Source organism: Lampetra fluviatilis, chromosome 27 (assembly GCF_964198595.1).
Source record: "Lampetra fluviatilis chromosome 27, kcLamFluv1.1, whole genome shotgun sequence".
Taxonomy (NCBI): domain Eukaryota; kingdom Metazoa; phylum Chordata; class Hyperoartia; order Petromyzontiformes; family Petromyzontidae; genus Lampetra; species Lampetra fluviatilis.
Genome location: NC_136301.1, coordinates 6,158,222 through 6,174,385, shown reverse-complemented (window position 1 = coordinate 6,174,385; position 16,164 = coordinate 6,158,222). Strand labels below are relative to the sequence as shown.

At 48.2% G+C, this 16,164-nt stretch overlaps 1 protein-coding gene across 1 annotated transcript in view; it reads right to left on the bottom strand.

Annotated features, from left to right (window-relative positions):
- The window catches only part of LOC144942335 (SH3 and multiple ankyrin repeat domains protein 2-like), a 362,265-nt gene that overhangs the window by 183,802 nt on the left and 162,299 nt on the right, over positions 1-16,164 (bottom strand). The window contains exons 10-11 of the mRNA XM_078869142.1: positions 16,043-16,139; positions 12,559-12,770 (exon numbers count right to left, since the gene is read on the bottom strand). Of these exons, the coding sequence (XP_078725268.1) occupies positions 12,559-12,770; positions 16,043-16,139 (309 nt within the window). The remainder of the gene's footprint in view (positions 1-12,558; positions 12,771-16,042; positions 16,140-16,164) is intronic.

Sequence of the window (16,164 nt, the reverse complement as noted above, 5' to 3'; positions counted from 1 at the left end):
CAGAGGCGGCGGCGAGAGAAAGAGCGAGCGGGCGGGCGGGATAAGAAGAGACATGAAAGTCAATTTTTTTTCAGACGTAAATTCCATAAAATGAACTTCAAACTACGTATTTTTTAAATCCTTTATATTAAGTTCGCTTGCTTGCTTGCTTGCGTGCTTGCTTGCTTGCTTACGACCGTGCAAATCTTTCGGTCGTTTTTTAACCCACTTCCCGTGATCCAATCGAGCTGACATTTTCCACACAGACTCGTTGTGCGAGACAATTAATGTTCGTGAAAAAAAAATTCCCAAAATTTTACACTGTTTAGGGAAAACAAATTAAATATTTAATTACCAATTGCTTAATATTGGCAGACAATCATCTGACCCATAGGTGGCAGCCATCTCAAGCCAGAGAACGAGAAGACTCTAGCCGCCACGCATATAAAGGATTTATAGTGCAAATTTTTTTTTTTACGGGTTTACTTGTTTTACTTGACCAGGTAAGGCTCCACTGAGCTCTATAGCTCTTTTCAGGAGCGACCTGGCTATCACGAACGAAGGCTCGACGAAGTGGCTTAACATCGTCGCGTGGAAATGTATCGCAGCCAAATACTCCAAACGCGTGACGTTGATTCTAAACGTGGAGGAAAAAACCGGAGGACCCGGAGAAAAATCCACGTGACCACGGGGAGAGAGACATGTAAACTCCAAATATACATTTAGACTTAAAACTTTCGTGACTGTAGGAATTCATATTATTGGTTTTTTCGGTAAAGTCACGTAGTTAAAAAAATATGAAAAATAAAAGTAAATCAAATAAAAAAATAATATTTTTTATTTGATTAACTTTATTTTATCTACGTGACTTTACCGAAAGAACCAAGAATATAAAAATATACAGGTATCAGGCTCAGGATCGAATCCACGACCTCCTGCATACCAGGCGAGGGAGTTAACATCTCCTAGCCACTGTGGTGCCCCACAAAATAACCTCACCCCACCCCACCCTGCCCGTGCGACTTAATATCGACTATCAAATCGCTCGTCAGATTGTGCAAGCTAAGGACGGCCGAGCCCGGTTTGGGAGATGGCCAGGGGCTTGCCCGGGTCTTTTCGGTATCGGGCACAGGGTTGCCACCTGTCTGGGTTTTTATTCAGCCAGAATTTCCCCGCTTTTTGAGGTAGCTGCTGTTTTGAGAAATCTCTCTTCCTGGGGCATTAAAAGTTAAGTTTTTTTTGTCAGTTGTGTCACAGACTAGAAGACAATGTATTTCTATGTCATTCTCCCCTCTTTGTGGTATCGTCCGATATTCGTCTTCCCGTGATATTTCCCGGTTTTGTGTCCCTCGTTGACGTGTAAACTGTGAAGCGGCTTTGTGGTTTAGTCAGGAGACATCTGTGCCGAGCGTTACCCCCCCCCCCCCCCCCGAGTGTGTGCTGGATTTACGGGGCACTCCGTTCTTGTCCCAAGTGCCTAACACTTTGGTATTGGGTCATCATCATCATTATCATCATTATCATCACGACCCATGGGCAGATTGCCCCGTAGGTGTCCACTGTACACTTCGTCCACTTGGCACTATCTTGTGCCAATATGCTCAAGTAGTGCAACATCTTTGTGGCATACTCTTTGGTTCTTTCGGTAAAGTCACGAAGGTAGAAAAAATAATAGATCACGACGTTTCGATCGCAGCAACAACAAGCAATCGTCATCAGGTGGGACAACCACAGCAAGAAAAGAACTGCTCAAGTAGGCCAAACAACTGCTGAAGTAGACTTCGCCGAAAGAACCAAAGAGTATGGATTCCTGCAGTCACGAAAGCTTCAAATCTTTGTGGCACCGATCTCTTGTGATGTCATCGTCCTCTCTTTCCGGTTCCTTCCATTTTTCCGAACAGCACACTTTTACTCTTCCTGTTATAGTCCATCCTACACTTGTGTCAGTTTCCTTCTCATCACTGCCTGCATCACCAGGTCGTCGTCTTCTTCTACGTGCAACGTTTCTCTTACTCCCACGTTCGTCACTCTTTGGGTGCAGCTTAGATGCAGTATCCTTCTGGTATTGGGTTAACACGGCCAATATCCTACCGGCAGAGAGTTTGGAGACGCCGTGAGGCTTTCCTCGGTAAATAATTATAACATTGGTCATCACATCTCATTTTTATGCTATCGGCATACAACATTTTCATTGATTTTATCCGAAATTAACTCTGTCACTTATGATTGCAAGTTGTTGCGAGTCAGTGACTGCTTTAGTGTTAAAATATGGTGCTGTATTTTTAGCATAGTGTATTTATAATATCATTTTATGTAGATATCCACATTTATTTAATATTTTTCTTCTGCAGTTTTTATTGAAAATGCAATATTTGATATCTCAAAAACCTGATGTGATAGACAAAAACTGATGCCAGATTTGGAATCAGCACCCCAAAATTACATTAAAACCGTTGGAATACCATATGCCAGAAAAAGTCTGTTGATCAGTGTAATTGGCATGAGTATCATTATTATTACTAGTGAATGCCAGCACTGTCAGAATCAGACTCTTTATTTATACCGGAGGAGGAATCCGATGAGCTTTGAAGCTCCTTCTCACAGATGTCCAGTAGGGGGGGGGGGCTCAGGACGTTATAACAACAAACAATAACGACCATCCGATAGGAGTGCAAAGCAACGGAAAGGTAAGCAAGTCACAAAAAAATTTACAAATATAAATAAAGTATAAAAGTGTAAAGGTATATAAACTACCACCGCTTTTTCAACAACGTGTAGCTTGCACAAGGCGAGACAATTGTCAGTGTCCATTATTATCAGCGAGTATAATGTTATCCTGTTTTCACATTTTAACAGAATTAATTTTAAAGTGACAAGATGCTCGGCATTGCCTAGAGTTTGGCCTGAAGGGTGGTTTTTGTTGCGACGTTTTGAGATATTCACAATTAGAAAAAAATTAACCCGCAAAAACAAAGTTTTTCACTATAAATCCTTTATATGTAAGATCACCTCTTGACATGCCCCGTATATTCCCGAGGGCACTAGCGTTGACCCGTTTTACCACTTTCAAGAACCTGGCGGCTTCAATTTAACTGCTCTATAAATAGTCTCCATTGTACAGCGTGGTGGCAGGGATTTCATGCCATGTGGTTAGTCAACATTTGCGTCATCATGAAACGGGCGGCTAGAGTCCTCTCGTCCTCTGGCTTGAGATGGCTGCCACCTATGGGTCAGATGATTGCCTGCCACCATTAAGCAATTGGTAATTAAATATAAATTTTTTACCTAAAAAGTGTAAAATTTGGGAAAAAAAATTTCACGACGAGAAATTGTCACGCACAACGAGTCTGTGTGCAAAATGTCAGCTCGATTGGATCACGGGAAGTGGGTTAAAAAACGACCGAAATATTTGCATGGTCGTAAGCACGCAAGCAAGCAAGCAAGTGAACTTAATATAAAGGATTTTAAAAAAGAATCACTGCACTGATGTCGAACTATTTCTCAGAATGTTTCCTGATTTTAATCACGAGGGCACCAATTATTGCCGCGACACGTGGTGCATTGTGTTACAACAAGGATGCTCTTTCATCATCAGTGGCATTCAAATCTGTGCCATGACAACTAATTTTATCTAATTATGTGATTTAAAATAGATGTAGCGAATTCATGCTTCGCCAATGATACAGCTGAGAAACCATTCGAGTTTTGCATTGAGCCGCTGCTCCTCCGGATCGAGAGGAGCCAGTTGATTTGGTTTGGGCACCCGGTGAGGATGCCCCCCCCCCCCCCCCGGGCAGACTGCCCACCTGGAACTCTACCGGGCAGCATGTCCCACTGGGCAAAGACCCCGGGGCCGGCCCAGGACATGCTGGGGGGATGACGTCACTCAGCTGGCCTGGGAACGCCTGGGAATTCCCCATGAAAAGCTAGAGTCTGTGTATAGTAGTGTAATGTATAGTAGTGTAGTGTATAGTGTAGTAGTGTATAGTGTAGTATAATGTAGTAGTGTGTAGTGTAGAGTAATGTACAGTAGTGTATAGTAGTGTAGTGTATAGCAGTGTAGTGTATAGTAGTGTATAGCGTAGTGTATAGTAGTGTATAGTGTAGTAGTGCTGGAGTTTGTCGCCACGGTAAGGGAGGTGTGGACCGCCACTACTCAGCACGCTGCTGTCGCGACCCTTACCAGGACGAGCAGATTGTGAATGAACCAACGAACATACAACGTGCTATATTTGCCACGCTTCTTCAAATTCCTACATTTTTCCAGATCTTATTTTCACCCCAGGTAATGCTGAAACGAATACTTATTTTTCCATGGGTTCTAACCTCACCTTTGTCCTGCAGCCTGTTCTCGTTAAACAGTCGGCAACAGAGCAAGCAGCTCTGTGATTTTGAGTATAAAAAAGCTCCCGACGGGAAGTCGTGAATAACGCCACGTGTGTGGTCTTTAAAATGGAAGCAATTCATAAACAGGCGACGTTGTCAGGCAATGAATGGTCCTCTCTTTGGCGTCACGTCAAAAATGACAATCGCGACTGAGTTCCAGGGAAGTGGTGAGAGCGGAGCAAACCCTGTTGGGAACGCTGGAGGACCTACTCCTCCTCCAGTCACGAATAGTTGCGACTGGAGAAGGATTACTCAAGGACTGGAGGATTTACTCCCCCAGTCACGACGACCTCGAGCTCTTCTTCCCAAAGCAGAAGTGAAATGCAAGTTGGGTGTCCCATCTCAGCAAGGTGCAACGCCACCTCTATCCCACGGATACGAAATTGAGTGCAGAACTGCCGTATAACTCAATGTCGACGTTGGATAATGGCTTCGTTAAAAAAAACCTCAGGTCGCTCCTCCTTTAAAAAAGAGAGGAAATGTCTTTCGCATCACAACTGGTTCATTTTCATCTCTCGGCTGCATAAACAAGGCAGAGCGACTCTCGATCTGAAGTTTTCGTGACTGCAATGCTCCATACTCTTTGGTTCTTTCGGGAAAGTCACGTAGGTATAAAATAAAATAAAAAAATAGAATAAATTAAATCACGACGTTTCGGAAGCAACACAAGCGTCCGTCATCAGGTTGAAACGCCACAGCAAGAAACACATTTGCTTATACCTACGTGACTTTACCGAAAGGCACGTAGGTAAAAAAGAAAATAAATATAAATTAAATCACGACGTTTTGGAGGCAACACAAGCTGCCGTCTTCAGGTCTTCAGGTTGCACCGTCACAGCAAAATTACTGTATCAAGTGACTTTACCGAAAAAAACAAAGAGTATGGACCCTTGCAGTCACGAAAACTTCAAATCTAGAATTTACCGAAAGAACCAAAGAGTAAGGCAGAGCGACTCTAAGGTGAACAATTTACTTGGCTGCAGAGATGCAACGATGTGGACCGATGCAGAGTTAAACATGTACTACCCGGCTGCAAGGTGACCACTGATGCGTCGAAGGATTTTGCCATGGTTTTAAAATACAATCGCCTCCAAAATGCAAAACAAAATAGCAACATATTTTGTATTCAAACATTCTGTGGCCCAAAGCGCCGCTATGGGGAAATGCCAAAACTCCACCTCTAAATATCATATTGTAGGTGACAGGAACAGATGTTTAAGAGACTAATTGGCGTGCAGAGGAAGTGTAGAGTGCGCCAGTGGCTGGGTCTGTCACCAGACCGGATCTCACGGGAAGCTGCGTGAACTGGCAAGGCCCACGGCCAAGAAATTTGCTGCAAAAGCTAACGGCGTCCAATAACGAAGAGCATTATTACATCATTACCTTTATAATCTTGACTTAAAGCTTTCGTGACTGCAGGAATTCGTATTCTTTGGGTCTTTCGGTGAAGTCACGTAGATAGAAAAAATAATAACAATAAAATGATTAAAATAAAAAAATAAAGTGAATAAAAAATAAAAATATCACGACGTTTCGATCGCAACACAAGCGTGTGTTGCGATATCTTTTTTTTATTCACTTTATTTTCATTTATTATTTGTATTCTTTTATTGTTATTATTTTTTTTTTATATCTACGTGACTTTATCGAAAGACCCAAAGAATACCTTCATAATGTTCAGCCTTATTACCAGGTTCATGAAAATTCCAATTCAGAGAAGCATTTGTTTTTAGGAATTAAGCCAAATGCAGCTGTCAAAACGCTGCCGTGGAATCATATCAACACCCCCGCTGTACAATGATGTGTGCAACACTCATCCCTGATGGGGATTTCCCCGTGTAGTCAAGCACGTGGTTTGCACGCACAGTTGCCAAAATGAGTCAATCGCAGCGCAGGGATTTCGCACACTTTTTCGGTTGCCTCCACAGATGCAAGAGTTCGCAACGCAAGAACCTGGGGCCTTGTCTTGCAATGTCACGGCACAGAAACAGCATTGGTTCGGCGCATCTCAACAGGTCGCGGGATGTCTTTTATGCCCTCTTTGCAACATCTCCCACGTATGACACGCAGCTCGGTCCTCGTCCAAATCCTCGCTGCTAATATCATCGGATGTTTCGGAATCAGACGAGCCAGACTTCTCAATTGCAATGTTCCCCTCCCCCCCGAATGATTACGAAATCGCTCCGACCCTAAAATCCCAACTCTGGCTCCACTTACAATCAGGAATGGATAATAAAAAAAACACTCATTAAAAAAAATATTTCACGGACTTGCCCCATCCCTCTCTCAGTTTGATTTGCTTTCGTCAACTCGGTGACCCGGGTCACAACTTCGAACGGAGACTCTATCCTGTGCCCCCCCAAGTGCTCACCTGGTCAACCAAACTGAACCCAAACTCGGACCTCTCGTCTCCCTCGTGTTTGCTCGACGATGCCCTCCGTTTCCTATCCACCGTGGCCACCAGACGACGCCGCTGGTGAAACCAGGCACAATAAGGGAGGGCAATCCTCCTCCTCCTCTGCTGCTGCTGCCGCCTTTCCCACGTGGAATCACCTCCCTCGCTGTGTTCACACCGCTGTCTGCCCTGCCTTGCTCAGGAAGTGACTCAGGACCGAGCCCTGTGCACCTCGGGCTCGTGATTAACGGGCCTGCCATGACGATCGTCCTCTGTGTCACTCAGTGGCGGCTCCTCCTCTTTGTCTCAACTAAACACATTCCTGCGGAGGGAGCTGGTAGGAACGTTGAGTTGCTCGGTCAATGGCCAGGGTCAACGGCGGCGTGGTGTATTCCGCAAATATGGCCGACTGTGAGGGCGGGCACAAGCCGGCGTGAGTAGGTTAAACGTTGAGTTTTATAAGGGCACCACGGGGTGACCAGCCCCTCCCCCCCAGCCCCACCCCTCCCACCCCAACCCAGCCCCACCCTCCCCACCCAGCCCCTTCCCACCCTCCCCTCCCAGCCCCTCCCCACCCTCCCCTCTCCACCCAGCAACACCCCTGCCGTTTTTGGATGCACGACGGACGGACGGACACAATAATTCCCTGTGGGCTGGTGTAACCAGGAGGTTCCTACCAGTATAATAAAATTTTCATTTCATAGAGGATCATCCATGCCAACAGCATCACACAACGCCGCACGTTAATTACGCATGAGGACCCGTTCGTTATAATTGTTCCAGCTTTTTTACGAAGAGAAAAAACGACAACTGCCCATGCATAGTTCCTTCTCACCATTTCCCGCAGTCGTGTCCTGCTGCTAAATGATGCTTGTACTGTGAGTGTATATTGTGCAATTAAATATCTATTAGTGCCATGAGCAGCCCCGCTTTTGGTTTAATACGTGTGTAAAATGTTGGGCAGGAGCTACCGGATTCCGGAGCATGCTGGGCGACAGCCGATGGTCGACGTTTGTGAGTGAACTTTAAACGAGTTAAAAAATTTACCCGTAAAAACTAAGTTTTTCACTATAAATCCTTTATATGCGTGGCGGCTAGAGTCCTCTCGTCCTCTGGCTTGAGATGGCTGCCACCTATGGGTCAGATGATTGCCTGCCACCATTAAGCAATTGGTAATTAAATATAATTTATTTTGTCCTAAAAAGTGTAAAATTTTGGAAAAATGTTTTCACGACAAAAAAATTGTCAGGCACAACGAGTCTGTGTGCAAAATGTCAGCTCGATTGGATCACGGGAAGTGGGTTAAAAAACGACTGAAAGATTTGCACGGTCGTAAGCGCGCAAGCAAGCAAGCAAGTGAACTTAATATAAAGGATTTAAAAAGACAGCGCTCTCAGCGAGGAGGGGCCGTACCCGATGGTATTGGAGACCAACGCAAGCTTCTCTTTACACACACACACCACGTAGGTTTGATCCGTCGGCTCGCGAAGCGATGTGCCCTGGTAGCAACTAAAAATAAACATTTCATTTGCAAGAATTGCCTGATGATGCTGGATGCAATTACCAGCGAAACGTCTTACTCAAATATTGTAAATGTTGTGGTTTCACTCTTCAACACACCGGTGGGCTAAAGCAGTGAACTATTTGTCTTTTGTCAACGTGACACTTTTTTTGCTGATTGGCCGTGTCGGGTGGTGGAGGGTTACGACACATTTATAAATAACGCGATCTAACCCAAAGACGTTTATTATGAAGAAATAACTCGCATGTAATTAATCCGTAATGAGAATGTTTTGCAGGGCGAGTTTGCGTTGCACACTAAATTATGAAAACTGTTCTCGTGACAAGGTTTGGAACTATTTTCCTTTTCATGTAAAGCAAGGCAAGCCACCCCCTCTGCCCCGCCCACCTCTTAGTCCAGAATCACAATATGTATTTACACTGGAGGAATCCGATGAGCTATAAAGCTCTTTAGTTACATGTCCAGTAGAGGTAGGTCAGAACATAAAAAAACAATGCAAAAACACGATAGGAGTGCAAAGTATAGGAAAGGTAAGAAAATCACAAAAAAATATATAAACTAAAAATCAAACTCTTTGGTTTTTTCGGTAAAGTCACGTAGGTAAAAAATTCTAATAAGTTAAATCACGACGTTTTGGGCGCGACACAAGCATCCTTCTTCAGGTGGGGACAACGTAGCGAAAGCACAACCGCTTAAGTGTGTCTCACACCTGAAGAAGGACGCTTGTGTTGTGCCCGAAACGTCGTGATTTAATTTATTTAAATTTTTTACCTACGTGACTTTACCGAAAAAAGCAAAGAGTTTGATTAGTAGGAATCCGTGCAGTCACGAAAACTTCAAATCTAGAACTAAAAATAAACTTTCTATCTTACCAGCTAAGGATCACTGAGCTATTCGTTTCTTTTTCAGAAGCGACCTGGCCACAAATGATAGCTCAACGAAGTGGCTTATCACGTGGAAATGTATAGAGCACACAGTCCAGTGGCCTCCACCCACCCTAAGTCACACGGTTTCTCATACCGACAACACTGGCTTGCGCACATTTCATCTGCACTTTATGAACGCACGATGCATCGTTCTGCTGCCGGTAAAATGTTTACATGACCTGAACAATTTTTGCGGCCGAAAATTAAGTCAATTTAGCCGCTTCACCACGTCCACGCAGAGTGGCTGTTTTTATTTTTTGTACTCAACGCTTTGCTCGTGAAGAAAAGCCTCACCCCGAGTCTTGACGACTCAATTTTGCAGGAGGGTCCTGCAAAATGTTTTTTTTTCGAAATATGGGGGAGGTGGTGGAGGGGGCAGCGACGATTTTCTGCGGCTGATTCAAATCGAGTCGTTTGCGGGTCAAAAGGTTCAAAAAGTCTCCACCAGTTCAGGGAACCAGCAGCAGCGGCACCATGACGGGGAGGCGGGCGGGGGGATCTTTAACGTCCACCGTTAAACTACGGACCACGCGTGTTCCTCTTCCTCTGGGTTTGAATACACATGCAACGTGTGTGTATGTACAGTTTAGCTTCTTTCGCGCCGTACATAGCCACCCGTGCTAAATCGGAGGCGCGGCGGTGTGGGTGGGGGGGGGTTAAGGACAACACATCAGACGCAAAAAAGCAGTTCTAAAGGAGTGAGTTTTCAATCGACATTTGTCCCCTCGTGGTCTTTGCTGCTCCCCGCGTGCACCAATCGCGATGACGCAAGGTGCCAGGATGCGTGGCCACTCTCGTTCGAGATGCGCGGTCGCAATCGCGACACGCCGCGGTTTGCGTGGAGCTATCAGAGTAATTCTGCCACCGATGGCTCCGAACAGTGCCCCCCACCCCTACACCAGAGGTCGCAAACGGGTTTTGATTCCTTACCCGTACCTGTACCCGGCCGCACCAGGGTCGCAAACGGGTACCTGTACCCGGCCGTACCCGTACCCAGCTACCCGTACCCGGCCGGGTACGGATAGGGTACGGGTATCGGGTACCTGATTGCGACCTCTGGGATGAAGCCATGTTGCAGGCGCGGGTGGGTTGATTCTAGGAACTTGAATTGTGAGAAGAGACAAGACGTTGGGAAATGAGTGACAAACAGTTACTCACCAGTGACTCACGGTCTACCTGTAGCCGTAGCCGGCCGCACCAGGGTCGAAAACAGGTACCCGTACCCGGCCGGGTATCGGGTAGGGTACGGGTATCGGGTACCCGGTTGCGACCTCTGCCCTACACCACGAGACCATGAGCTATGCACACAGCTGGTGCGGCAGAGTCTGGAACTGGGATAAAATGGCTCGGTGGGGGAATCGATCCACAAGCGTTTGAAACTGTTCACTCCGATGCGTGCTCTAGGTTGTTTCAGGGAAGAAGAAAAAAAACGGTGGGGGACTTAATTACAATGTCTTGTTTACTTTGTTAATGGCCTGCGGAATGCTTTTTTTTTACGAGAAAGCATGGGGGGGGAGGGGGTGGGGGCCCTTGCGATCACTTGTCATCCGTCGTCTTTTCACGCTCGTTTTCATTTCTGCCCACGACCACGGTGTGTACAACTGCCGCACGTGAGGCCTGCATTGCACTGTGCACCGTCTGAGAATCAATGGAAACCAATCCATCAATCACAGCAGCTGCGTTCAGCGGGTTTAATCTCATTCTTTTTGGAGGCTTCTCCAGTGAGGGCTTTGATCAGATGTGCCGCTAAAATGGGGGATTATTTGGCGAAAGACCTGTGCTGAATCCATTTATGAATGTCAGAAGCAGGACCACAGCGGAGCAGCATTACGAGTGCATCATGTGTTAGCCGAGCCGAAATATAGGGATTTCAGAACGTCGTGAAATATACCTATTGATCTCGGCAATGCAAACTGTTGCACAACTCACGAAAGGAAACACTATATTTGGTTGATACTGTATTGGCAGTGGTGCATAAGCACAGATAATAAAAACTCAACAAATTCGCCAATAACAGTGTGACCTGAAAAGGGATTTTTTAAATATAATTAGGCGACGATTCGGTTTCTTCATAGCAAAGTAAATAGGTCAGAGAGTTAGATAATGCACTTTACACCATGGTGCCTGATGAACAGTTAAATTTGTATTAAAATTAAAGTACTAACGTATTGCCGGCACATTGCATGGGTAGACCTGCTGTACCGAGGTCAATGAAGCAAACATTAGCATAATCAACTTACTGATGCTTTCCTGGGCTCAATTTTTGTTTCGTGAGGATTAGGGAAGCTAATCACGACTGTTGTCGGGAAGACACAACAGACGCTGGACAATTTCTGCAAAAAGCGATAACTCGTAACCGAACAAACACAAATCGTGCCAGCGAGCCGGCCGTCGAACGCTGTTTGCCGCGACGCGTTCGCCAGAAAATCGCGTTTTGTCGCGGTCGTCGTCGTCGCTGACCGCCCATAAGATTCCACGATCCAATTAGCTTTCTCGCTTTCGGAGGCCGTGCGCTCCTGGAATCCCCCCCGAGCTTACTGATTCCTTCAAGGGGCTTGCTTTTTTTCAAAATGTATTCCCCATGAAATCTTGCCTGGTGTCCACGGGGCCCCATGTCCACCACCGCAAGGCATCTGAAGAGGAGCTGTGGCTGCGCTGCCCCGTTACTGGGGACCCTTTGCACTGGAGCTACGGCTACCGGACTACTAAAATAATCTTCGACACCACCGCCTTGGCTGGCAACTCAACGTGGCAGCTAGTGCAAGAAAAGATTTCCTGGTGGCGGCTCGTAGGGAAAGCTGTGCGCCGAGGGGCATGCACATGATGATGATGATCTATTAGTTTAAAACAAAATAGACGTGCAATTTACATATCATCCAAAATATACGTTTTTTGGGTTAGATCGCATAAATATAAATGTGTCGTTAAACCCGTCACCACCCGACACAGCCAATTAGTAAGGTTTGTCACGTACACAGAACATGCCAATTGGTAGCGAGTACAGCACACCGGTGTATTGGAGAGCAAAAAAACAGTATTTGTGGAATTGAGCAAATCCACAAATTGAGAAAATCCACAAATTTGTACTTTCTCTCCAACACACAGGGGTGCTGTACTAGTAACGAATTTGGATACGTTCTGTTTACGTGACAACCCTTACCAATTGGCTGTGTCAGGTGCTGGCGGGTTCAGCGACACATTTATATTTACGCGATCTGAACCAAAAAAAACCTATATTATGGATGATATTGTTCGCGAAATCCCTACCACGCGCTAAATTAACACATCATTTGCACACGTCGACTCGGAGGCGCTTAGACCCACGGTCGCAGTTTGCCGCCGCGACTCACTGGTGGAGAAGGTGACGTGCGGGTGGTGCGCCGGCAGGACGGTGCCTATGGTCGTCGGCTGGCAGGAGATGTGTACGGCCGGCTGCGACGACGGCACGCCCTGGCCAAAGTAGTGCTGGTGGCGCAGCAGCCAGTCCGGGGGCGAGCGCGCCGCCAGGTTGCACTCGCTCGTGGCGCGGCCGAGCGCCAGCTGCTGCTGCTGGTAACTCGGCCTGAGAGAGAGACGAGACGAGGGGAACATCCCCCCAAAAAGCGTTGCGGGAGGTGTCAGGCGTGATAACAGGGAAACGGTCGCACTGCTCCGTTCGGAGTCCGATCGATAGATTCTTCAGCTCGCGACGTGCACGCGATGGGGGTGTGTGGGTTGCGTTGTCAGCAGAGGGCAGCAAAAAAAATACCCGTTGTTGTACTGTACCGTGCTCCAACATCTATGCTCCCCACCGTCATCAACCCGGACGGCGTAGAGTGGTAGAGCGGGCTCAAACAAACCCCCGAATTTGTTGATAAAATATAAAACTTGCACAAACCGAACTTCAAAAGGACATTCAGGGGCGTGGGTAGACTTTTTTAAGTCTTCGGATTCTGACCAAACGGTGCGCGTGACCGAGCGAGTGAATTCCAGACGACCGCAGCTGCAACAGAGAAGCGACGTTGGGCGTCGTTGTCTGGGTCGACGAGGAGGAAACTCGAGGCAAGATCGGAGGTTGCGAGACGCAACTTACAATGAGAATGGTGTGTGGGCGGGGGGGGGGGGAGCGTGGCCCTCATCCAGCAGTGGATTGACAACAAAGAACTGTACGTGTCCACAAAGCCGCCGGGCATCGATCAACGGCAACGAGCGTTGCAAGCATTTAACAATGTGTCAAGCGACTTCGAAAAAAAACAAAGTATAATTACGCGACATTTCTCACGGCCGTTGCACTCTCCGCCCTATTCGTTGCACTCGGTCGAGCGAAACCGAAAACCAATATGACATTGTTCACGTTTAATTTGCACAACAACGACACAAACCCGCAAGACCGGGGCGCGAGTAAATAACGCGTCCCAAGTGCACCCGAGGACGAGAATCCATCTCTCATCACGTGGGTGCTGCGTGCGCGGCCATCGCCACTTGACTTGGGGGAAATGCGCATGCCTTCTCCTTACGAATTTATTTGCTCTTCAATATGCAAAGCTACGATGATGTATCATGGTGTTCACGAGTCCATGCAGTGGTGGGGAGGGGGGAGGGGGGGGAGTGGTCACTGTGGCTGTGTCAGGAAATTAAATATCCGGGAGTTTAATACAGTAGGTAGCGTGATTTAATCTTAAATTAGATTCTTCTTTCTTGCCGATGCAAGCGAAGCTCACGCTTAACTGATGCTCCGACAAGAGCAAAGCACTCACTTCGAAGTGGAGGAAGCCGCCCTCCCCCTCCACGATGGATGCGCGATTAATCCGAACGCATTTCGCCCGCGCGGATTTTTCGTTCGCTTTTCACGCCGCCGCTTCGACAAAGCGCGCTGCGAACTTTGACCGGCAACAAGATCCATTGGTGGTTGATTAACCGATCCCAGCTCTAATTTATTAGGGGAACAAATAAAGCGAGACTGGAATCAATGTGGTGACTCCCAGTGCAGTTCTCTCGTTGATTATTTGATAATTTAGGCCCAGGCTACTTTACAAACAACATTTTAAAAAATGATTCAATGTAAGGTGAACCCAAAAGGACTGTGAGGGTCCAATGGCAATCACAGGGTGAAATAACCAATTGGTCTTGCGAGCTCCATTAGCGAGTGGCACACACGTGTGTGTGACCTTGTTATTGCGTTCTACAGCAGTGCAGAACCATGCCGCCGGTTGTCGTACTGTGGCCCCATGGCTCCACGTCTATGCACCCTGCCCGTCACCAACCAGCGCTGAGCAGTGGGCGTGGGGAGCTATGGTCACACGGCCAGTCATCTGGCAGCGGAGCGACAAAAAGCGTCGGCACGCGCGACGCTTTTGTCCCTCGAGAGAAACTCGTCCCCGCCACGGAAATGTGGAATTTCCATCACCGGCTCGGCTAGGTGGGGGGGGGGGGCGGGGCACATTTTTTGGGCCGACACCCCGAGCCACCGTCGGGCCCACGAGCGACGCCAAAGACGCTTCTCCTCTTGCGCCGCGAATGTCGCCGTTTGTCATCTGCGACCGAGATCCCCCGCCCCCACTCCCCCCCAAGCGTTCGAGGACTCGGTTCGAGAGGGGAGACGACTGCGGTGTCACGCAGCGGGCGCGTAGCCCCGTCTCGACGCGCAAGTCTCCTGCGGAAAATTTGCGCTCTTCGGTTTGCCGGTCGACGTCCGAAGCGAGGACCGTGACCCTCAAAGGAATGGCGCCGCCCTCCCCGTGATTGCCCCCCTCCCCCATCGTGGTGCCCCCCCCCCGTGATCTCCCCCCCCTGTGACCTCCTCCTGTGACCGCTCCCCCGTGGCTGCACCCCCTGTGATCGCCCCCCCCGCCGTGGTCGCCCCCCTCGTGGTCGCCCCCCCCGTGACCTCCCCCCCTGTAACCGCCCCCCCCCCGTGATCACCCCCACCGCATGGCCGCCCCCCCCACCCCATGGTCACCCCCCCCCACCGCGACGCCAGTGCACGGCAGCCAAGAGGAGCAGTCGAGATGCGAACGCCGTCGCAAAAAGAGGTCACCCGTGTGGCGGCAACAGCCCTTCGCTGACCGCGCGCGATGAATGAGTGACCGTCGGTCCCGTGCCGCGACAACCCATCTCGCGAATCGCTGCGAGCGTGACGGTGAACGCCGAACGTGCCCGCCGTCGGATCGGACGATGTCCGACGCTCCGTTCTTTCTGCGCGAGATGGATTCTCGTCCTCGACGAGCCGCGACGACGACAGCGACAAACGAGACACGTCGAGGGAGCTGCACGGCGCGAGCGCGAAAACGCGCCGGCAGTCGTGGCCACCGCAGCTGGGTGCGAGGTAGCGAGGCTCAGCGAGGTTCGGTGTTCAGTTCGGTGAAGTGTCAGTGAGATCCGGTGAGGTTGGGTGAGGTTCGGTGAGGTGTCGGTGAGATCCAGTGAGGTTGGGTGAGTACTCTTAGGTTTTTTGGGTAAAGTCACGTAGGTAAAAATAAATAAGAAAAAAATTAAATAATAGAAATAATAATACAAATAAAATATAAATCACGACGTTTCGGAGGCAACACAAGTCTCCGTCATCAGGTGGGACCGTCACAGTAAATTTACTGTATCAAGTGATGACGGAGACTTGTGTTGCCTCCGAAACGTCGTGATTTATCATTTTATTTCTATTATTATTATTCTATTATTCTATTTTCTCTTATTTATTTTTACCTACGTGACTTTACCGACAAAACCTAAGAGTATGAATCCTTGCAGTCACGAAAGCTTCAAATCTAGGTTGAGTGATGGTTCAGTGAGGTTCACTCAAGATGAGTGAGGTTGAGTGAGGTTGAGCGAGGCTCGATGAGGTTCGGTGAGGCCCGGTACCTGGTGGCAGTGATGCCGCCACTCTGGGGCTGGGGGCCAGACGCCGGGAAGAAGTAGGAGCGGCGGCGCGAGTAGCTGGGCACCTCTTGGAACGGCACTGGGGGGGTGGGGGGGCAAAGCAC